Raw genomic sequence first — 23,446 nt, forward strand, 5'->3', positions numbered from 1 at the left:
TACTTTGCCTTCATATATGTATGTAATAGGAAGCTTATATTATGTTCCCATACTACTTCTCAAATAAGCCCTTAATTTTATCTGACTGTCCCCATGTTCTCTCCCTTGTACCCCTCTCCCATTCCCATCCAACTTGAACCTCTCCTTCCCCCCCCAACCTCAACCCATCTATAATTCTCTATTCTATTTACCTCCCTATTCCCTTTCTCTATATCTAATATCTGTTATGTCCTGGGCTGTTTTAAGGTGTTTGTCTTGTGTTTCAACGATGCTGCAAATTGCAGGACCTACTGTGGCAAGTTTGTTGGCTCTTCAGAAGACATAGTGTCCTGGTTGTTGTTACTGAGCATGTTTAACCCTGGTGTCTAGGCATCTAGGTTTAGGAAGACTGAAATTCTAGGAGCTGGTGTCTTGTCTTGTCTTGTCTTGTCTTGTCTTGTCTTGTCTTTGTTAGAATGGTGTTTTGTTCCTTGGTTTCAGATGTAATCTCTGGTTCTAAGGAGAGTGTGGTGCTTGTGTGTTGCACAATGCTTCTGGGATCGTGCTAGGTGTTGCAACTGGGGGTTCTGGGTAAAATGTGTTCCTAGGTATTGGGAGCTGACACTTAGGAGTAGAGTTAAGCCCGGAGTGGGGGTTTGAAGTGTGCACGGGAGGGAAGAAAGCACGGTCTTCCACCAGGATCTGCTTAGTCCTTTGGGAATGGGAGCAGAGAGTGAGGAGAGGCCACAACAGGTATCTGCCACAGAGCTGGGCAAGAGACTGGGGAATTGGATTTGTGAAGATCTGAAGAGTGCCAGCTGCTTTGCTGGCCTACTTGCTTCTCTAGCAGGCTTGGCTGGAAGCTTCCCAGGAAATGGCTGCTAGAGTTGGAATAATAGGAATGGGGAGAAGAGTGGAGGATAACATCTGCTCTGTCCATTGGAGGTGGAGGCAGAAAGGGAGGGGAAGTCACATCAGGTGATTTGCTACAGAGCTAGAACTGAGAGTACGGTATTAAAGAACAGGAGGGAGAGGTGAAGATCTGCTTCCCTGTCTGAAGTCGAGATTTTTTTTTTCTTTTGAGTTTTTGTTTGTTTGTTTGTTTGTTTGCTTGTTGTCTGTCTGTTTGTTTTGGTGGGGTGATTTTTTTTTGAAGCAAGGTCACAATAAATAGCTTTTACAAGATAGCTTGCCAGGTAAATAATGTTCATCGTGATATCACTGAGATCCATCTGCCTCTCCTTCCCAAGGACTGGGATTAAAAACATGTGCCACCATGACTGGCTTGATTATGAGTTTTTAGTAGTAGATGAGTCATGGTATAATGTCCTACATTTTTATATACTATTGTGTAATAATGTTCACATCTTTGTATATATAATATGTATGTATGTGTACATATATAGATATACATGTATACTTCTGCCAGATACACATGTGTTCAGAGACAAGGTCTATCTATGTCACTATATTGGCACATGGCACAAGAAAGATTGTAAATTTCTGATTACAATGAAGTATATAAAAATATCTTTCCAATCTATAAATTCAGTTTAGAAATAAATTTAAGATATTTTAATATAAATATTCATTTATCCTTAACCTCTATATTATTGCTCTCTGATGAAGATAAAATGATTAACTTTGCTGTCAGTACAACTGTAGTCTTGGCCAGTGGCAGAAACCCGTGACACCAAGGTGCACTTTAATTATGAGGCCTGCACATTCTCTTCCCTTGACCCTAGAAACAACTAGAAATAGCTGAAAGACCCAGTGAGGGAGATGGATAATAATTTCCCAGAAGTAAATCTGATTCAGCTTGTACTTTGGAACAATTGATCAGCCCTGACACTTGCACAACCTACTAGCAAAGGTCATGCAGCACCTGAGCACCATCATGGCAGAGTCACCGAGTCTCATCACCATCTTCCTTTGGGGATATCTACTCAGTGCCGAATGTGCAGGTTTGTTTCCTTTTCAATGCTACATTGAATATACTTCTCTTTGAGATACAGAAATGTTTAGAACCAGTCTTTTCAACTAAATCCAGATTCTGTGATTTGACAGCTGTAGTTTACATTCTAGCAGGCAGCATGTCAGCCAGTAAATACTGGTTCTCTGGTAACTTCACCTTCATTTTAAAAAATGAACTAAATTTTCAGTGCTTGGGATGCATTTTTATTTCATAGATACAATTATTCTTATGATTTGACAATATAATTCCTCTTTAAATGTGTGTCCTTGATTTAAAAAGAAATTGAAAGTGGAAAGGTATCTTAACAAAGAAATTTCAGAACAAGCAGGAAAACATGTTATTTTGGGATTTTTAGACCCACGACCTTGATGAGCAAAAGGGAAAACATCAAAGCCACAATGGTTTATTTACATTAAAAAGTCTCTTGAATCTACATTGTTTCAATGTTTTAGAACTAGATGGTAAGGCATAGTTTTAATGTTGAAAACTATATATTTACAACTTAATTTCTCAATTAAAATTGTAAGGTTAATCTTCTGTTACTAAGTTCTTAACTGCCATGAAAGCTTTTACATAGATGAGAATACATCCACTCGTCTATAAATTGACGTCTCAGAGCTGATGTTTAGAGAACCATAGTACTCAGAGGCCTCCCTAGTGGACAAAAAAGAAAGAGTAGGAACTTAGTTCATGTAAAGTACAACACATTGGGTCTTTGTTTAGTTTCTCTTTGCAAAAACAGTGATTTTACTCCCCAAGGGAATGCACACAGGGAAGAACTTACTGCATTTAGACAAACAGATTGCTCACTGGTGACACATTTATCACACTTACTTGTCAACCTACTAAAATCGACCCTAGCAGTTGACAGTGCCAGGATCAAGGGTGCCAACCCTAAGTATCCTTAGAAAACAGACTGGTCTTCTGGTCCCCATACCAGACATGATGTCAACTGTGGAAGCAGACTGAAAGGCTAAAATGATGACAAAGGTTAACCTGCACTAGCAAAGTGGGCAGAGATAAAAAATGCATGTTGGAAAACTCATTATGTTGACCATAAAGTAAGGTCATTCAACATATTACACCAGATTGACCTATGTGAGAACAAAAGAGCTAAGCACTTTCTTATAAAGATCCAAGCATTTCTTAATGGTAGGAAGATAATGGGTGTCAGAAGACCTTGAGTGAGGGAAAATTATAGAAAAATCACAAATTCGGAGCTGGGGCAATAATGACTAGAGATAATTCTCAAGGGCTGTTAAATATATGATCCTCAGACAATACTGAGAAGAAAAGCAACAAGATTTTAGAGTCAATTTGGTCAGGGAGCCAGGGAATTGTCCCTCAGGTGGGACAATATTCAGTGGCGTTCTTTTCTGTTAAACTGTCATGGGCTTCAAAAAGGAGATGCCACATATTCATAGCTACTGCCTTATTGTGCCAATTTAGAATTTGGAAATCAAAATTGCATAGGAAATGTGCTTAACTTTGCAATGTATACAAAACAAAACTGTCTTTCATACGTTTAGATATTAGTACATTACTGTTATGGTGCATGGTACTGTAGCAAGTTACTAGTGACAGGGATAAACCAGGCTCTGCTTTCTACCTAAAGCACCATGGTGTCAGGAAAGAGATATTAATAGGATAGGATAAAGTGTGTACCACATGCCTAAGAAGTACAAAAGAAGGAAAATGATGAATGTAGAATCTCCTGGCAGATACGACATTTAGAGCAAGATCTCAAGAGATTAATAGCTCTTCAGTATCCTTAAATGTTTGATGTAAGATTATCCAGATAGTTCAGTGAGTAAAAGTACTTGTCACCAAGCCTGACAACTAGGATTTGATTGCCAGGGGTGACACAGTGAATGATAAACCCAACTCACAGGATTGTTCTCTAATGTCCACATGCACAGGAACACACACAATGTATGTATATATGTATGTATGTATGTATGCATGCATATATATATATACACAAATGCATGTATATATATATATGTAAACATACATTTTCTTATGGTTTCTATGGCTGTGTTAAAACAACATGACTGTAAGTAACTTGGGAAAAAAGTTTTTATTTCAACTGAGGGAAGTCAGAGAACGAACTGAAACCAGGCAGTAACCTGGAGGAAGGATTTGATGCAGAAGCCATGGAGGGGTGGTGCTTACTGGCTTGCTTCACATGGCTTGCTGAGCCTGTTTTCTTATAGAACCCAGGACCACAAACCCAAGGGTGGCACATTCAACAGTGATCTTGGCCCTCCCACATCAACCATCAATCAAGAAAAGACTCCACAGGCTTGCTTGCAGGCCAGTTTTGTGGGGGTGTACTTTCAATTGAGGATCCCCCTTGTAAAAGGATTCTAACTCCTGTAAAGTTGACATAAGAACCAGCCAGAACAGGAGAGAGAGAGAGAGAGAGAGAGAGAGAGAGAGAGAGAGAGAGAATAAAATAATAACTAATGTGGAGCATTTTGTATAGATAGAAACCATCACACAGAAAAAATCACCTCCACAATAATGTAAGTATTCCATCTGGTTTCAATTGTGACTGTTAGAAGAAAGGCAAGAAAATGAGGTAGTCCAGGCCATCCAATACTTGTTTTAAAAGGGCCTAAACTAAGGAAATTAAACAGTAGAGATCAATGTGGAGGTATAACACATGTAAGTGTAAGAAGCATACCCCCCATTGTGTTATGACACTCGGTCTGGTTACATTCTCTAAGGAACATCTTAGAGACTCCAGGCTGGAGAGATACTAATCTCTTGCAATTATCTAATGGAAACAAAAGAGCAAAACCTGATCAATAGTCATAGAGAGATGAACAATTGTAGTGATAATAATGAAATAGACCTGATATGATTTAATAGCCACATGCATATGAAAGGTTTAGAAGACATTTATTAAGTGCCTGTGGGTTGAATATAAATAATGTGACAATATCAACACCAGACAGGACCAGTAGTCAGACTTCTGACTGTAAATCCAAGCTGACCCTTTCCTGTGTGACAAGGAGCAGTCAGGAAATACATGAAGTCAAAATGATTCTCTACAAGATTACTACCAATGATGACAATGGTAATTTTCTTGCACAGAGGGCAATGAGGAAGGAAAGGCACTATGAAGTGCATAGACGACAGAAGGGAGAAAGCTAAGAAAAGAAGTAAAAGGAATATCATGATAGACTTGGGAAGAAACTGAGTAACCAAGATACACAGGCCTATAATTTATCTCAGATCCTATCAACCTGGTGATGAGTTACATACTCTTTTTTCATTCTTTATTTTAATTTTATTAATTACACTTTATTCACTTTGTATCACCCCATAAGCCCCTCCCCCGCCCCTCCCCCTTCTTCACTCGTGCCTCTCCCCAAGTCCACTGATAGGGGAGGTCCTCCTCTCCTTCCTTCTGATCTTAGTCTATCAGATCACATCAGGAGTGGCTGCATTGTCATCTTCTGTGGCCTGGTAAGGCTGCTCCCCCCTCAGGTGGAGGTGATCAATGAACAGGCCAATCAGTTCATGTCAGAGACAGTCCCTGTTCCCATTAAAATGGAACCCACTTGGATACTAAACTTCCATGGACTACATCTGTGGAGGGGTTCTAAGTTATCTCCATGCATGCTACTTGGTTGGAGTATGAGTCTCTGGGAAGACCCCTGTGTTAAAATTTCTGATTCTGTTGCTCTCCTTGTGGAGTTCCTGTCCTCTCCAGATCTTACTATTTCCCACTTCTTACAGAAGATTTCATGCACTTTGCCCAACAGTTGGCCATAAGTCTCAGTGTCTGCTTTGATAGTCTGCAGGGCAGAGCCTTTCAGAGGCCCTCTGTGGCAGGTTTCTAGGTTCTTTCCTGTTTTCTTCTTCTTCTGATGACCATCCTCTTTGCCTTTCGGGATGGAGATTGAGCATTTATTCAGGGCCCTCTCTCTTGAGTAGTTTCTTTAAATGTACAGGTTTTAGTAGGTTTATCCTATGTTATATGTCTATATGAGTAAGTTTATACCGTGTGTGTCTTTCTGCTTCTGGGACAGTTCACTCAGGATGATCCTTTCCAGGTCTCACCATTTACCTGCAAATTTAATGATTTCCTTATTTTTCATTGCTGAGTAATATTCCATTGTGTAGATGTACCACAATTTCTGTATCCATTCTTCAGTTGAGGGGCATCTGGGCTATTTCCAGCTTCTGGCTATTATAAATAAAGCTATTACAAACATGGTTGAGCAAATGTCCTTATTGTGTACTTGAGCCTCTTTTGGATATATGCCTAGGAGTGGTATGGCTGGGTCTTGAGAAAGTGCCAGATTTATATCCAGAGTGGTTGTACAAGTTTAAATTCCCACAGCAGTGGAGGACGGTTCCCCTTTCTCCACAACATCTCCAGCATGTGTTGTCACTTGAGTTTTTCATCTTGGCCATTCTGATGGGTGAAATCTCAGGGTCGTTTTGATTTGCATTTCCCTAATGGCTAATGACGTTGAGCATTTCTTTAAATGTTTCTCTGACATTCGATACTTCTCTACTGAGAGTTCTCTGTTTAGCTCTGTTCCCCATTTTTTAATTGGGTTACTTGGTTTGCTGCTTTTCAACTTCTTTAGTTCTTTATATATATACTGGATATTAACCCTCTGTCAGATAAAGGGTTGGTGAAGATTCTTTCCCAATCTGTAGGCAGTCATTTTGTTTTGATGACGGTGTCCTTTGCTTTACAGAAACTTTTCAGTTTCATGAGGTCCCATTTATTGATTGTTGCTCTTAGAGCCTGCGCTCTTTGTGTTCTGTTCAGGAAATTGTCTCCTGTACCAATGAGTTCTAGGATCTTCCTCACTTTTTCTTCTAACCGATTTATTGTGTCTGGGTTTATGTTGAGGTCTTTGATCCACTTGGACTTTAGTTTTGTGCAGGGTGATAAATATGGATCTATTTTCATTTTTCTGCATGTAGACATCCAGTTAGACCAGCACCATTTGTTGAAGATGCTATCTTTTTTCCATTGAATTGTTTTGTCACCTTTGTCAAAGCTCAGATGTCCATAAGTGTGTGGGTTTATTTCTGGGTCTTCTGTTCGGTTCCATTGATCCACCATTCTGTTTCTATGCCAGTATCATGCAGTTTTAATAGCTGTTGCTCTATAGTACAGCTTGAGATCAGGGATGGAGATACCTCCAGAATATCTTTTATTGTAGAGGATTGTTTAACAATTCTGGGTTTCTTGTTATTCCATATGAACTTGAAAATTTTTCTTTCCATGTCTGTAAAGAATTGTGTTGGTAATTTGATGAGAATTGCATTGAATCTGTAGATTGCTTTTGGTAAGATGGTCATTTTTACTATGTTAATTCTGCAAGCCATGAGTATGGGAGATCTTTCCATCTTCTGATATCTTCTAATTCTTTCTTCAAAGACTTCAAATTTTTTACATACAAGTCTTTGACTTGCTTGGTTAGGGTTACACCAAGGTACTTTATGTCATTTGTGGCTATTGTGAAGCGTCTTGTTTCCCTAATTTCTTTCTCAGCCCTTTTGTCTTTTGTATACAGGAGGGTTACTGATTTTTTTTTTTAGTTAATTTTGTATCCGGCCACTTTGCTGAAGGTGTTTATCAGTTGTAGGAGTTCCTTGGTAGAGTTTTTGGGGTCACTCACATATACTATCATATCATCTGCAAATAGTGATAATTTGACTTCTTCCTTTCCAGTTTGTATCCCCTTGATCTCCTTCAACTGTCTTATTGCTCTAGCAAGGACTTCCAGCACTATGTTGAAGAGATATGGAAAGAGTGGGCAGCCTTGTCTTGTCCCTGATTTCAGTGGGATTGCTTTAAGTTTCTCTCTGTTTAGTTTGATGTTGGCTATAGGCTTGCTGTATATTGCCTTTACTATGTTTAGATATGTGCCTTGTATCCCTGATCTCTCCAAAAGCATTTGAGGTACATACTGTTACACTGCTGTTACACCAACTTTACATTTGAGAAAATTAAGTTCCTGACATTACATGACTTGCCCATGTTCACTCGGTCAATAAGAGTCAGATACTTGTGATTTGAGGCCTGTTCAATATGATTACAAACCTATTTTTTTTTCATCCCTCCACACTATCAGTCAGTACCACTGTAAACATTCTATAAGAGTGACTTTAACCAAGCAAATGAGTTGCTGTGAGAACTGAGATATCAATGCACAGAGGAACCCATAGGCAACTTGGTGATACATAATCTTGCCTCACCTCAATACTCCCTAGCAAGCAAAGCACTGACAAGCAATTGAGTGAATTGGGGAAGTATGTATAAATGTGAGACTTAGTTGGTCACATGTAGGCAGGTGCTTATCTGTGGAGGCAAAAGGACATCAGATCCACTGGTACTGAAGTTACAGGCAGTTGTGAGCCATCTAATGTGAATTAAGCCTAGATCCTCTGTGAGAGCAGTAACTGTTCTTGACCACTAAGCAATCTCTCCAGCCCTAATATTGATGGTCTCTTTAGAAAAGAAACAACTCCAAGCATCTTTTCAGGCCCCTGCTATCAATTATGTACATTATATACATACATAAACACATATATATATATGCATACACACATAGTGTATGCAAGTAGGAGAGAGATGGAGAGACAGAAATAAATACAAAGAGGAAGAGGTAAGGAGAAGGAAAAGGAAGAAGGCAGAAAATTCAAAGATATCAATCCTCAAAAAAAGCAGAAGTGTCCTACAGAGTAGACAGTCATAGATAAAGGAAAGCACATTATGAATTCAATGAAATGTTTACATCACTGCTATTCATATACCAACTAAAGGCATCATAGGCCTGAAGATAAAATCAATTATGCCTTGATTGTTCCTCACTATCCCATGAGAGGCATTGGGATCACATTTTCAGCTGGTCTACAGTTGGGGTCTTGTTGTGGTGGTCATTGTTTAATATATTTTCATACAAAATATTTTGATCGTATTCTTTCCCCTTCCCCAACCTCTCTACCCACCCAACATACTCTCGCTCACACTCCTGCTCTTGCTCTCTCACTCTCTCGCTCTCTCTCTAAACACAAAACAAAAATCAAACAAAAACAGGCTTCTGTTTTTCACTCGATATTTGTTGCAAAGTCACTGGCAGACTACATGCTGGAAACAGCCCAGCCAGGATAATGATGGATCACCTTGCAAGGATCCTGCACTGAGCTATTTTCAAGTGATGACAAAGTGTGAACTTAGCTGTTTATTTGAGAACTTTCTTTTTCATACAAAGTTAAACACAAATTCAACTGAAAATGTGACCTTTTATTATGGGAGCTGTACTCACTAAGAATAAATTTGAATTTTAATTCCTAAATCTCCACGTATATACAGTACTGTGAGAACACCACAGATTTAGACTCTGTGCCCCAAGGTGAAATTACCTATAGAATTACTTGGATCAAAAACAAACCTTTTCTTAAAAGACATACTTAGTTTTCAGAGTGCTATTTTTTTTTCCTGAAACTAAAGAACTGTTCTTTTAAATTTCAGTTTTCCTTGATCGTGAAAATGCCTCCAAAATTCTTATCCGTCCAAAGAGATATAATTCAGGAAAACTGGAAGAGTTTGTCCAAGGAAACCTTGAGAGAGAGTGTATGGAAGAAAGATGTAGTTTTGAAGAAGCAAGAGAAGTTTTTGAAAACACTGAAAAAACTGTGAGTATACCAACATTATACCAGAACAATATGTCTCAAAGCAAAAGGTAGAAAGCCTTAATTTAAAAAAAAAATGGGACTAGAGAGATGGTTCAGTATTTAAAAGCACTGGCTGTTATTCCAGAGGACACAGGTTCAATTCCAAGCATCTAGAAGATCCAACACCCTCTTCTGACCTCTTTGAATATTGCATACAAATGATACATGTATGCATGCAGATAGAACACCCATACACATAAAACAAAATGAAAAGCATTTTTAAATCAATTTTAAAATAAAGAAACTTGTATTTGAAATCTTAAAATATCAGTACATGTTGTATCACAAATGTTATCAAAGAAAAGGAATTCACATCAAACACTTGAAAGACTACCATTAAGCTGTCCTCTTTTTCTTACAGACTGAATTTTGGAAGCAGTATGTTGGTAAGTAATTCATTTTATTTCCTAGCTGTTATATGAAACATTTGAGATTTGTGGGGTTTTTTTCTATATCTAAAGAAAGGTTGTACAGTATCAGTAACAAACTTCAAATACAGAAAGAGCAAAACAATTGCATCTTAGAGCTAAATGAAAGTTTGCTGTCACTAATGGAATCAGAGATGATGATTGGCAATGTTTACTATGTTAAACCCTCATCACTGAGATGGTCTCCAATGCCTTGACATACCATCCCTTTCTGTTGTTCTCCTGACCATCTCTACTACTACTGTCCTCATTCCACAAAGGGGCTCACTATACACCCTAATATTGTTCCCATGTTAGAGGTATTATCTGGTTGTTCTCATTAGCCAACTCTTCCCAGCTTCTGCTAGGCTCACTTCCTTAACTTACTCAGGGACTTTTTCCCAAATTCCCCAAACTCAGTGAGTCCTCCCTTGCTGAAGTAGTAACATTCCAACCTGCTCCCTGGTAACTCTGCCATTTTAGACAATTGTGTTATACTCTGTCCTGTTGTTTGTTTGGTTTGCTTTGGTTTTTCTAGTTTATTTTATTCACTTTACATCCTTGTAGTCCCTTCCCTCCTCCCCTCCCAGCCCAACCCTCTCTTTTCCTCCCCCTTCACCTCTCCCCTTTTCATTAGAAAATGGGAGCTCCCTTTCCCATCCACCCCAGTTCATCAGGTTGCATCAGGACTAAACTTGTCCTGTTCTTCCATTGCCTGTCAAGGAAGTCCAGCCAGGGAAAGTAATATAAAAACTAAGAAATGAGTCTGTGTCTGATGCAGTCTCCACTTCCCTTACTAGAGGATCCACTTGAAGCCTAAGCTGCCCATCTGCTACATCTTTGTAGGGGGCCTAAATCCTGTTCATACATGGTCATTGGTTGTTGCTTCTGTCTCATCAAACCCCTCTGGGCCCTGGTTAGTTGGCTCTGTAGTTTTTCTTGTGGCGCTTCTCTCACTTCTGGGTCTTTTTCTCTTTCCTCCAACTATTCTCCAAGAGTCCCTACTCATCAACCAATGTTTGGTTGTGAGTGTCAGCATCTGATTTGAGATGCTCCTGGGGAGAGCCTCTCAGAGGACAACTCTGACAGGCTCCTGTCTGCATGCTTAGCAGAGTATCCTTTATAGTGTCAGGGGTTGGCACTCTCTAAAAGAGTGGGTCTTTGGTTGGGCTAGGCTTTGGTTGGGCATTTCATCAGTCTCTGCTCTATCTGTTCTATCTTTATCCCTGCACATCTCACAGCAAGGGTAAATTTTGGGTCAAAGATTTTGTGGGTGAGTTGGTGCTCCCCACCCTTTATTAAAAGACTAGTCTAGTTAGAGGATGTCTTCTTCAGTCTCTCTGCTACTAAGAATGCTTGAATCCCCTCATATCCCCCCAGGAGCCTACCCTAACATAGTTCTTCAGCTTGTCAGAGATTTCCCCACCCTCAGTTTCTCTTTTCTCTACAGGGCTTCTGTCCTCATGTCCTTGCCCTCTTCGGGTCTGATCTCCACCCTCTTAACTCTGTGTGCTCCCTCCCCTACCTTGTTCCCTATCTTCAACCATTACCTCTATCTAGTCTATCTCCCCTTCCAGTGAGACTTATGCATCCTCCTGTAGATCCTCCTTACTACTTATCTTCTTTGGGTCTGTGACTCATAGTATGTTCATCTTGTACGATATGGTCAAAATCTACTTATAAGTGAATACACACCATATGTGTATTTCTGGGTCTGGGTTAAATCACTGAGGATGATCTTTTCGAGTTCCATATATTTGCCTGCAAATTTCATGATTTCTTTGTTCTTAATAGCTGAGTAATATTTCGTTGTATAAATGTGCCAAAATTTCTGTATCCATTCTTTGGTTGAGGGACATCTAAGTTGTTCCCAGATTCTGGCTATTATGAGTAAAGCTTCTATGAATATAATTGAGAAAGTGTCCTTGTTGTATGGCACAGCATCTTTTGGGTATATACCCAGGAGAAGTATAGCTAAGTCTTGAGGAAAAGTTATTCCCAATTTTCGAAGGAAGGACCAGATTGATTTCCAAAGTAGTTGTACGAGTTTATACTCCCACCAACAATGGAGAAATGTTCCCCTTTTCCACAACCTCGTCAGCATGTGCTATCACTTGAGATTTTGATCTTAGCCATTTTGACAGTGTGAGATAATTTCAGACTTGATTTGATTTGCAAGTTGTTGCTCTGTTTTATAAACTACACATTGGGCATCTCTTATCTAATATGCTTGCAACCAAAAGTGCTTTAAATTGTGGCTTTTTTGTAAGCATTATTTGCATATATGTAATGAGATATCTTTGGCATGGGACCCAACTCTAAATGCAGAATTTTTTATATATATACATATACATGTTTACATGAATATCTTAATATATTTTAAAGGATGTAGCCTGAAGATCATGTCATACAATAATTTTAATAGTTTTGTTTATGTAACTATTTCACAGAATGGATTTTTTTCATTTTCAGCATCATATTAGTACCCCAAAATTTTTAGGTTTTGGAGTGATTTGGAATTTGAGCTTTAAGATTGCGGATATTCAACCTGTAGCATTTTTCCCAACAACTTACTGTTCATTGTCCCTCCCTAATCGACTGCAAGCTTCATTTCAGCAGGGCTCAGTTGCTTCACCTGTTGATGGGTGCCTCACACCTATAACAGCATCTGCAATGGAGGCACTCAGTAAATATCTGCCCAATGAGCTGACTCAAAAAGAAGAAATGTAATGCTTTAACAACCATTTTCATTGTTTACATTGTATCTTTGTACAATTACAATTTTTGTCTACAAATACAAATCTCAAACAATTCAAATCCAACAGCAGGATTTTGAGAGAAGTCTCACAGGTTGACTTTGTTCACACTATCTGCATGAACAGAGTAAATGAACTATTCATTTAGATCCAATTTTATTTTCCAAAATTCCTTCTCTGGAGGAACTACTAGAAATTCTCATACCTTCTTAATTGACTCTTGTTTCTCCATTTTCCATTCAGTTGTGAAAGAAAAGAGGTTCTCGCTGGATTTCCTTATTTTTAATGATGAATGCTGCCAAGTCTTAAACTTTATGCAAACTCTGTTTTGTCTGGAGATAAAACTTTGAAGCTGTGGCTTACTTTTAAATATAAACGAGGAGGTTGGATAAAAGTATCTCCATTAGTATGATGATTTCTGTCGCCTTAATAAACACAGAACCAAAAGCCACTTGGGAAGGACATGTTTATTTGTTTTCACTTACTGATCACATTGACAGAACTCAGGGCAGGGTAAAAGAAGCAATGAGAGGAACCATGGAGGAGTGGTACTTAGTGGCTTGTTCAATCAGTTTTACAGAATCTTTGGGTAGCATCACCCACAGGGATCTAGGCCCTCACATATCAATCATTAATCATGGAAATGCCTCACATATCTATCTACAAGCCAATTTGATGAAGGCATTTTCTCAGTTGAGGTTCTTTCTTCCAAGATGACACTGGCTTATGTCAAATTAACAAACAAACAATAAGAAGAATGTTTAGCCAACACAGATGAAAACCTTAGTTTAATCCTCATAACCCATTCACCACTTTGTATTAGATAACCAATTTGGAGGCTGATCCTTGAAGAGGTAATTTTCTCTCTTCCTCTCTTTCTCTCTCTCTCTCTCTCTCTCTCTCTCTCTCTCTCTCTCTCTCTCTCCCTCCCTCCCTCTCTCCCTCTCCCTCCCTCCCATCTCCCTTCTTTCTTAGCAGTTACCTGTATTTTTTTTTTTTTGTCTAGGGGTGAGACTCAGATTTTCTCCCTTCCACACTAACATGATCAACAATATCGCCATTGTTCAGATCTTGTTCATGCAGCCAGCTCTAGGGGAGACTGTCTCACAGCAGACTTTCTGGTGTTTTTAGCTCTTAGAATCTTTCTGCCCCCTCTTCCTTGATGCTCACTGAGCCATAGATCAAAGAACTGTGTCACAAATGTATTTACTGGAACTAGGCTCCCCATGATCTGTTGTTCTCTTCATTGTGTCCAGTGGTGTTTTCTATGATGATCTCCATTTTCTGTACAAAGAAGCTTCTTTGATAAAGGGTATTTCATGGGTATTTGTAATCAAGGTATAATAAAAAATTGAACTTAGCTGACCTAGAAAGTACTTGTTCAACTTCTAAGTATGCTTCTGGGACTAAGCTGAAGCTGGGGCTGGAGCTAAGAGGGGCAAAGAGAAGGGAAGAGAGAGAGAATGAATTATCTCTCCAAATATCAGTCTCCAAATTGGTTATCTAATAAAAAGTGGCATTTATATGTGTGTGTAAGGATAAGATATAGAATGTAGTTAGGAATTATGCTGATCTAGAAAAGTGTCAGTAGTTAATTTTCTTCTAACATCCATGACTTTAGCAACCCTGAATCCATATGAAAACAAAGAACAAAGAGTGGCCTAGTAGATTGTAGTTAAATATTTTTGATGTATGTTTATATAACAATAATAACCAAAGAAAAAGAGATTGTCAATTTGAGAGTGGGGATCATGGAAGGAGTTGGAAAGAGGGGTTTAAGAAGGTTTGAAGTATACAAAGGAAAGGGGAAAAATGTTGGAGTCATATTTTAATCAAAATGTAGCAAAAATGGTAAAATACAAAAAATAATAAAAATAAAACAAATGCTAAAAAAAAGCTAAGTGTGGGTGGTGCTTGCTTATAATCCCTACACTGAGGAGGTAGAGACAAAAAAAAAATCTCTGTGGCTTGCTGGCTAACCAGCTTAGCCTAATCAAGTTCTGTGAGAAAAAAAAAACAATGTAATGGTTTGTTTTTCTCTCCAAGTTCAGAAAACAAGGTAATGAAGAAGTGAAAAAACACACACAGAGTTGACGCCAACATACACACATGTACACACACACATACACACACACACACACACACACAAACACACACTACCAAACCCTAAAACAACACAACCAAGAACAATAAAGGAACAAAGCCCATGCTTGTTTTCACATGTAGTTAAGATTCCTACCTATCACAAAACTAGCCTGTATTACTCAGAAATATCCTGGGCTCAGGCTCCTCACTGCTGTGTCATTTTCTGCCACGACTTCATCATAAAAAGAGCCAGACTGAACTATCATCTATCAGTCACCTTTGAGTACAATCCACAGAAACAGTTTATAGAATGCTTATCACATTTAACTCTCATAGTCCTATGGGTAAAACAATATGAATTCTGTTCCACAGAGAAGGAAACAGGCTTAGAAGGGATAAGGGATTTGTCTTGGATCACTCAGCCGAGGAATCACAAGACCTGGAAGAAAACCCTAGTTCTCTTCTTGCCAACCATTTTCTTTCACCACAACAGCTCATGATCTTGAAATACAAATGTTATTATTCATTAAATAGAAACCTAGTAGTCTGTTGTTTTTGTTAAGGGTTTATTTCTTTTCATTTTATGTGTATAAGTATTTTGTCTGCATGTGTGTCTGTGCACCACATGTGTGCCTGGTTACTGTGGAGACAAGGAAAAGGATGTCAAATCCCCTGAAACTGTAGTTATGTACTATAATAAACAACCATGTTGGTGCTGGGAACTGAACCCAGATCCTCTGCAAGTGCTCTTAATCATTGAGTTCTCTCTCCAGCTCCAGGACCTAGTAGTCTTAAGAGAGAATCTTACTTTGCACTGTCTTGTCTCCTGTTGTCTCTGACCTCAACCAACTATGGTTTTCTCCTGGCCTATTGTACACTCAGACAGGAACCCAAATGCAAAATGAAATGACACTCAGTTTGAAAATATGTCTCAGCAAATGAGTTTCCTATGTGGCTGGCTGCAAGCCCAGACTCTTTCACTGAAACACCCTAAATAATTCAGATTCATTGGTCTATAATAGAAAGTGCAAATGTATCTCATTTTTAGACCAGGTCTGAACATCAATAATAATAAACCAGAGATAATGTATTTTGTTTTCATAGAATTGGAACAAATTGCAATATCTGTGCAAAAGCACATTGGATCAAGGGGCAGAGAGTGCAAGGTCTAATATTTACAGCAATCCAATTCTCCAGAGAGTTTATTTCTGAAAAAGGATCCTAGTCCCTTAGTCAACAGAACCTGGACAAATGCTTCCATGGATATATGTAAAAGAGTTTGGCTATAAAGTATGACTAATAATGAAATTTCTCTTTGGTTCTTCTCATTTTTCTCTACTTCATTTTTGATACCATTTTATCTCATAATTTTCTTTCTCATATGTGAGGTCTTGCAGACATAGGTAGCAGTTTTTCTGTAGCTCAAAATACAAAGTTCTCTCCTTCTGGTTGGATTCATCTTATTCCCTTGAAGCTTTCTTAGTAGTATAAATGAGGATCAAATACTAAGAAACCACATTTAAAGCTTTCCTTCTGTTCTTGATCCTTCTCCTCTTATTCCTTCTTCCTGTTATTTTTGTTTGTTTGTTTTTATTCTACTATCAGAGTCTTCAAAGACTCTATAAATGTAAAAACTTCAGAAAACATAGAATGGAAATAGCAAATGAATTCCTAAGCACATCCAATAGTGCTTTTCAGTTTCTGATGATGTCCTGAACATGACGCGACACTTGGAACATAACTGGTAGGCAGAAAACTATCCTTAAGCTTCTAGCACCTTTCCTGTTGTCACAGAGCCTTACTTCATATGACAGGTAAGAAATAAAAGGCAATACAAGGAAGTAGATACTTTGCCTGGGTTGCCAGTTTCAGCCCAGGAGTAGAAACACCTTTATTATCTAGCACAGCTTGCTCTGCAAAACCTGCAATAATGTCATCATATCAAATATAAATAGTATTTTTGAAGTGGTTCAATTTAATTTTATTTATGTTCCTGTTCCCATTCCATGAAGAATCACTGCCAGTCTTCCTCATTGTCTGCTGAAATAGTAATTTCTATACAAACGCATCTTCCCTCTTCCCTCGGATTGTATATATTGTGTACGTATACCTCTCTGTGTACAATTTCCCAGGACGGCATTTAGCCTGAAAGACTTTGCTTCAGTGGCTTTTAGAATCTTGGGAGAAGAGGTGCATCACTTGCCTATATGAAGCTTGCTTGCAGCTCAGTAGGTCTTCTCTGATCCTAAAATCAGAATTCTACCCTCAAAAATCTATTCAGGTGAGGGCTGGGCATTTTATGCAGTTTATCTGATAATTCAATTTCTTTAACCTGTCTTAAAGATGGAGATCAGTGTGAATCAGATCCTTGTTTAAATGGTGGGAAATGCAAGGATGATATTAATTCCTATGAATGTTGGTGCCCAGTTGGATTTGAAGGAAGAAACTGTGAATTAGGTAAGTAAACTTTTTATAATTCATGGTTCAAAGTTTCCTTTTAAACTAGATGAAACAGGAAATTTAATATGTGTATACCATACATTTCTCTGAAAACACACTTTCAAAACACTCACTTTCTCTATAGTGCATTTTCAGGATATGAATTCAAGCTGGTATTGAGTGGTTCCATCCCCTTTACTTATTCATCCTTAAGAAAGTCATATGTGCTCAGTACCATTATTACCCCCATTTTATGAACATGAGAAGACTTCAGCTCAAAGATCAGAAGTATAAATGGTTGAATCAAGAAGAGAACTTCAGCTGCACTGTACTCAAAACTCTGAGAAAACTACACTCATAAAATGATTTGGAACTTGTAACTGAGTCACTGTTGATCCAGACAAAGAAAATGAATAGCTTATAGAACTGGGTATGACCGGCCCCCATGTAATAGGAACTCTTCCAAATGGACAAAGCATTTTATAAGTTAAATTGATTGTAAAAATCAGAGGTTGTTCCTCAATTCAACATGTTGATTATATCAAACAATAACAGAAGAAAAAAGTAGCTTGAAAATGTAAGATGTTTGTTTACCTTTTCTTCTTGTAGGCTAGAATATTTCTTTTTTGAGATTTTGACTACTTGAGCTGTAAACCCCAAAGTCCATTACCTACTTGATTACTGCCTCTGGATGTAGTATTGCTGACAGTGTGACTGAGAAAAGCACGTGATACCAAGAAAAGATTCTGTGCTCTGAAACTCTGTAAGAATAGAGATGCAATCTAAGGGAAAGAATTTAACACCACAGGCTACTTGGCTAAGGATAAAGAGTAGAAAAGAAGCAGGACACTATTAAGGCAATATAGCCATCTCTCTGACAGAAGAACAAGGCACAAAATGAAATGAAAGGCAGCAGCTGCACTTGTCCTGTTGAGAAAGGGGATAAAAGTCCCTGTAATATTGTTTGGTAGCAAGGGGAAGCTCATTGATCATCTTCCTTTGAGATCTGAAAGATCTCAGAATAAAAAGAAAAGTTGAAAGGACAAAGGAATTTTAAAAGAAAGAATGAATGCAAGTTGGTGAAGTAATATACTTAGGCTGGACTTCCATTTGCTTAGAATTCCTGTTATAGCGCTAAACCACTGCTTGAGTTACCACTCCTGTGGGTATGTTTATCGTTTCAACATCTTTAAAGTGCCATTTGCTCTGAAAGATTATAATTTAAAATTCAGACATAGTGAAAATTGGTCCTCATATTCCAGATATATAACTAAATGAATACTTTAAGTAGTCACTCATTATTGGCTCAAACAATGAAGCCTCTGGAGTAAAGGAAATGAATAACCCAGTCTTTGCTATGATTGAAGTTTACAGTATAGTAGATGCCAATTGCAAACATAAAGGTTGGGCTGAGAAGTTGGCTCATCAGTTATAAGTATTAGCTGCTCTTCCAGAGGACCAAGGTTTAGTTCCTGGAATCTACATGGCGGCTCACAACTATCTGTAACTACAGTTCTGGGGATTCAAACCTCTGTTTTGGCATCTGCAGGCACCAAACATGTACATGGTGCACAAACTTACATGCAGGCAAAACATACCCATACACATTCAAAATATAATAAAATAAATTTTAATTTAAAAAATGTAAGTCTCCATCTAGTTTAAGATTTAAATTTTATTTTATGTTTAAAGATGCTTTGTCTGCATGTTTATCTGTGTACCATGTGCATGCAATGCCCATAGAGGCCAGAAGATGGCAGAGGGTCCTCTTGAAGTGGAGTAAAAAGTGGCTGTGAGCCTCCACATGGGCTTTCGGAACTGAACTTGATTTATCTGAGAAAGCAGCAAATGCCCTTAACCAATGAGCCAGCGTGACGGCTCTCTATCCTGTTTTAAAAGACAGACAGTTTAAAAGGAGGAAGAGAAAACCCTCGAGGAATGTGAACATGAGCTCCAAATTCTGTAACAGGATGCACTGTATGTGGGAGGTTATGGTCCACAGAGAAAAAGTGCTAATTCTACAATTGGCAACATCTCAGTACTCCTTGGTTTCCACATTTATGTTTGGTCAGGGCTCTGTAGCTGTGCTGCAGCCACCACCACACTTACTCTCAAGGGTATATTGATCAGATCCAACCAATTTGATAAAGTTTTAAAAAAAAAAAAATCTTTTCAGCTCAGCTGGTTCAGAAGAAAAAAATGGGAATTTTGTCAAAATGCTCTTTATCTTGGACACCAGAGAAGAGAGCAAAAACAAAGCATATATAAACTCTCATTTAAGCTTCTTGCCTCAAGCTGAACTGAACACAAACCTGAAATGTCATGAGGCAGCAGTGTATAGGTCTGTAGGCCCAGGCAATACCTTGTCTTGGAAAAGGAAAGATCTCCACTCCTGTGAGTTTTGTTTTCATTTTTGCTTGGCTCTTAGTTAAGGGAATAAGGAGCAAACACTTGAAACATGCTTTCTAGCTAGAAAAACAAGAATTAACTGGCTACTGGATCTCTTTGGCTAGAGTAAAGATCAGTGGATTTTTTCTGCTTCAGAAGAAATCCAAATGTCTACTAGGTAGATCAAGGCCTGCAAGAGCCAGTCATCCATTCCTCCTAAAGAATGCAGAAAAACAAATTAGGAAGATAAAATTACAAACATAAGAGCATTCTCTCAGAGTTTGTTGTGTTATTATTATTGTTGTTTATTTGGTGTTTGGGGGGTGTTTTTTATTTTTTTAGTTTTTCAGCACACCCCAGATCCAATTATCTTATTTACTATGTATTTGGGGGATGGAAAAATTATTGAGTTTAGCTGAATAACATGTTTTCTGTCAAAACTGTTAAACAAAACAAAATTTTGTTAAGGCTCTGGTGGGCAACCCAGGGCTATCAGGAAGAGGAAGAAAACAAAAGCTTTTAAAAGTTCTTCAACAGATATTGTAGGTATCAAGGCCAGACTTGAGACCAAGGAAAACCTATATCCAACCTAGTGAGTAATGAATTCCATTCTGCTTCTCAGGTCCTGCCCTATTGGCCTCTCCCCTGAAATTTCCTGTGCTCTCATTCTATTTATAGAGCCCTTAGCCTCCTGACTGCAGGCAAAAGACTGCTGATGCTACAGCAATACATCCCACCACATGCACCAATCAACCTGGAGATCAAGAGATGCAGCAACATGCTGGGCCAAAAAGGGCAATAGCAAATAAGAAAATGACTGAGAGGTCGGGTTGCTTAGCCAGGGATACAGAAGCAGAATAGAAAAATCACACCAAGTTTATTCATTCCCTTCCTACTTGGCCTGGACACAACTACTTTGTTATCACCACCCACTTCTGTTAACTAATCACAACCTCATATTGATGGAACATTTTCTTCAAGTGGTATTTGATTTGGCTGAACATTTTAGTGTTGCTTTGTGGCAACAATATGATAGCTAGGAACAAGAAAAGAGCCAGAGATTTTATCATACTCATGAGGGAAAAGGTCCTAAAAACTAAGTAAATGCAAAAGACCAGATGCCATATTTTTTTGATCATAGTGGATTATTAATAGCAAAAAGAAAATCTCAAGTTGGTTCTTCATCTCCCAATTTACTGGACTATGAACTATTTATCACATTAACTTCAAACAACTAAAATAAACATACAGAAAAGATGCTGTATATGAAGGCAATAACAAATATCAATTAAATTTATACCATAATAAATAGAAAACAAGTTTTAGAACAAAGCAAAAATTTCATGCTTAGTAATAAAAGAAATATGTACAAGTACTCTACATACACACTGGCTTATGTGGATACACACAGACACACACGTTCACACAAGTATATTTAACAGTTAGAATACATGGATGAAAATGTATTAATACAATGAACTAGGACACAGCAATGTAATGAACTATTGCTATACAAAAGCATATAGATGAATTTCGTAAATAAATTGCTAAAACAAAAAATACATGTGTTTTTTTACAAAAAGTTCATGAATTATCTAAGCTGTTTACTATGTTCGAAGCCTAGTTAGTGATAACTTTTGTAACGGAGAAAGAGCAGAATGATTGGGAGAGAACATTACAGGACTTGTAGGGATTGATAACATCCTATTTATTAACCTGTGCATTTTTTTTGAAAAACATTTTTTTCAAAAACTCCCAAGGGTTTCTCTCCCTCCTCCCAGCACCTCTCCTTTCCCCTTCTTTTCCTTTCCCTTTCCCCTTCCCCCAGAAAAGGAGAACCTCCCCCACCCTCCATTTTAACCCTCCCCAGCATATCAGGTCACACCAGGACTAAGCATTTCCTCATTCCCTAAAGCCAGGCAAGGCATTGCTACCAGGGAGAAGTGATCCAAAGGTAAGCAAAAGAGTCCATGTGAGAAACAACAACCCTGCCATACACTCCCACACTCCATATGTAGACCAAGCCGCCCATAGGTCACATATGTTCAAGGGGCCTAGGTCCAGACCATGCATGATCCTTGGTTGATGCCTCAGTCTCTGAAAGCCTCCATGGGACTGGATTAGTTGTCTCTGTGGGTCTTCTTCTGGGATTCCTGTCCCCCTCAAGGCCCTTCCATCTTTTCCTCAACACTTCCACAGGACTTCCTGAGCTCTGTCACACACTTGGCTGTAAGTCCCAGCATCTGTCTAGATCTGCTGCTGGCTGGAGCCTCCCAGATGATAGCCAAGCATAGCAGAGCATCATTAACAATGTCAGGGACTGGCTCTCATTTAAACAGGTGAACTTACTTTGAAAACTTCACAGAACAGTTTTATTGGCTTTCCTGCATTCATGTTTTACTTCAGTAAATAGGTTTCTAGTTGTAGTTCATGATTTAGTCAAAGTACAATATCCAATTATTTGGTTGTACACAAAAACAAAATATTGCTGACACCATCTTCGTGCCTTACTGAGAATCTTATTTTACCTTATTTTCTACTCTTAGCACTAAGCTCCCAGATTCTTTCAATTTGTGTTTAACCCACACATGAGCCAGAAGTTTCATGTGCTTTTTGAAATGAATGTCAGATGAGCCATTAGGCTTTCTTTTTCCTTTTCTTTTAGATGTAACATGTAAAATTAAAAATGGCAGGTGCAAGCAGTTTTGTGAAAATGGTGCTGATAACAAGGTAATTTGTTCCTGCACTGAAGGATACCAACTTGCAGAAGACCAGAAGTCCTGTGAACCAACAGGTCAAGATCTAAATATGTTATTAAAGAAAATTTGTATTAGAATCTTTAGCCTTTAAATGACATTATTTTAGACTTTTGAAGATTTTTTTTAAATTTTATGTGTGTGAGTGTCTTGTTTGCATGTATGTATTCCTGTGCATGCAATACTTGTGGAAGTAAGAAGAGTGTATCAGATCCCCTTGAATTGGAGTTACAGAGGCTTAGTTAGTAAGCTAACATGTAGGTGTTCACTAAGCCTCCAAAATTCCAGTTATAACTTAGATTCAGGTCCTCTGAAAGAGTAGTCAGTGTTCTTAACCGCTGAGATATCTCTTCAGTCCCCAAATTACCTTCTTTCAATACTTGTATCTACTACCTTTTGAAACTGAACAAAAGATTAGTATCTTGAAACAAGCAAGTTAAGTTTCCAAATAGCACCAACATTTCAGACTTAAATTGAATAATTTATGTACAACCTGAATTCTTTTCTGGATGTTTTTTTTTTAAATATATTTCTATATCACAAAGAAATGGATGTAGAAATGGATATCTAGGTAGAATATTTGAGATTCAGTGATTAAATTAGTAATACACTGTCATACAGTAAATGACATATAAATACTTCACTGACTAGTAAGTTTCTAGGGAAAAAAAAACGCTAAATGTTAGGCATAAGTCTGTTGGGGCCTAACTACTTCAATCTATGAAAATTAGATTTTCTGACTGGAGTCATAAACTGACTTTCTGTACATGCTGTTAGACTGGATCCAACAACTGCTTATGATCTCTTAGGCTGATCCACAGTCTTTACAGTGAAGCACAAGGCAATGTCTCATAGTTGTGTGAGTCTGCCACCATGTTGTCAGCTAATTTCTCTGTTTAGAACGTGTCCACACTCATTGTACACCTCTGAAGTCACAGTTTTGAT

The 23,446-nt window shown here is 38.2% G+C and overlaps 1 protein-coding gene across 2 annotated transcripts in view; it reads left to right on the plus strand.

Annotated features, from left to right (window-relative positions):
* The first annotated feature begins 622 nt into the window (after nt 1–622).
* The window catches only part of F9 (coagulation factor IX), a 46,893-nt gene continuing 24,069 nt past the window's right edge, over nt 623–23,446 (plus strand). The window contains exons 1-6 of one of the 2 annotated variants that reach the window (XM_060375666.1): nt 623–732; nt 1,725–1,943; nt 9,468–9,631; nt 10,032–10,056; nt 17,262–17,375; nt 22,411–22,539. In XM_060375666.1, coding sequence (XP_060231649.1) covers nt 1,856–1,943; nt 9,468–9,631; nt 10,032–10,056; nt 17,262–17,375; nt 22,411–22,539 — 520 coding nt within the window. In that variant the 5' untranslated portion in view covers nt 623–732; nt 1,725–1,855. The remainder of the gene's footprint in view (nt 733–1,724; nt 1,944–9,467; nt 9,632–10,031; nt 10,057–17,261; nt 17,376–22,410; nt 22,540–23,446) is intronic. The other variant, XM_021626656.2, reaches the window with a different exon arrangement.

Source organism: Meriones unguiculatus, chromosome X (genome assembly GCF_030254825.1).
Source record: "Meriones unguiculatus strain TT.TT164.6M chromosome X, Bangor_MerUng_6.1, whole genome shotgun sequence".
NCBI classification, from domain to species: domain Eukaryota; kingdom Metazoa; phylum Chordata; class Mammalia; order Rodentia; family Muridae; genus Meriones; species Meriones unguiculatus.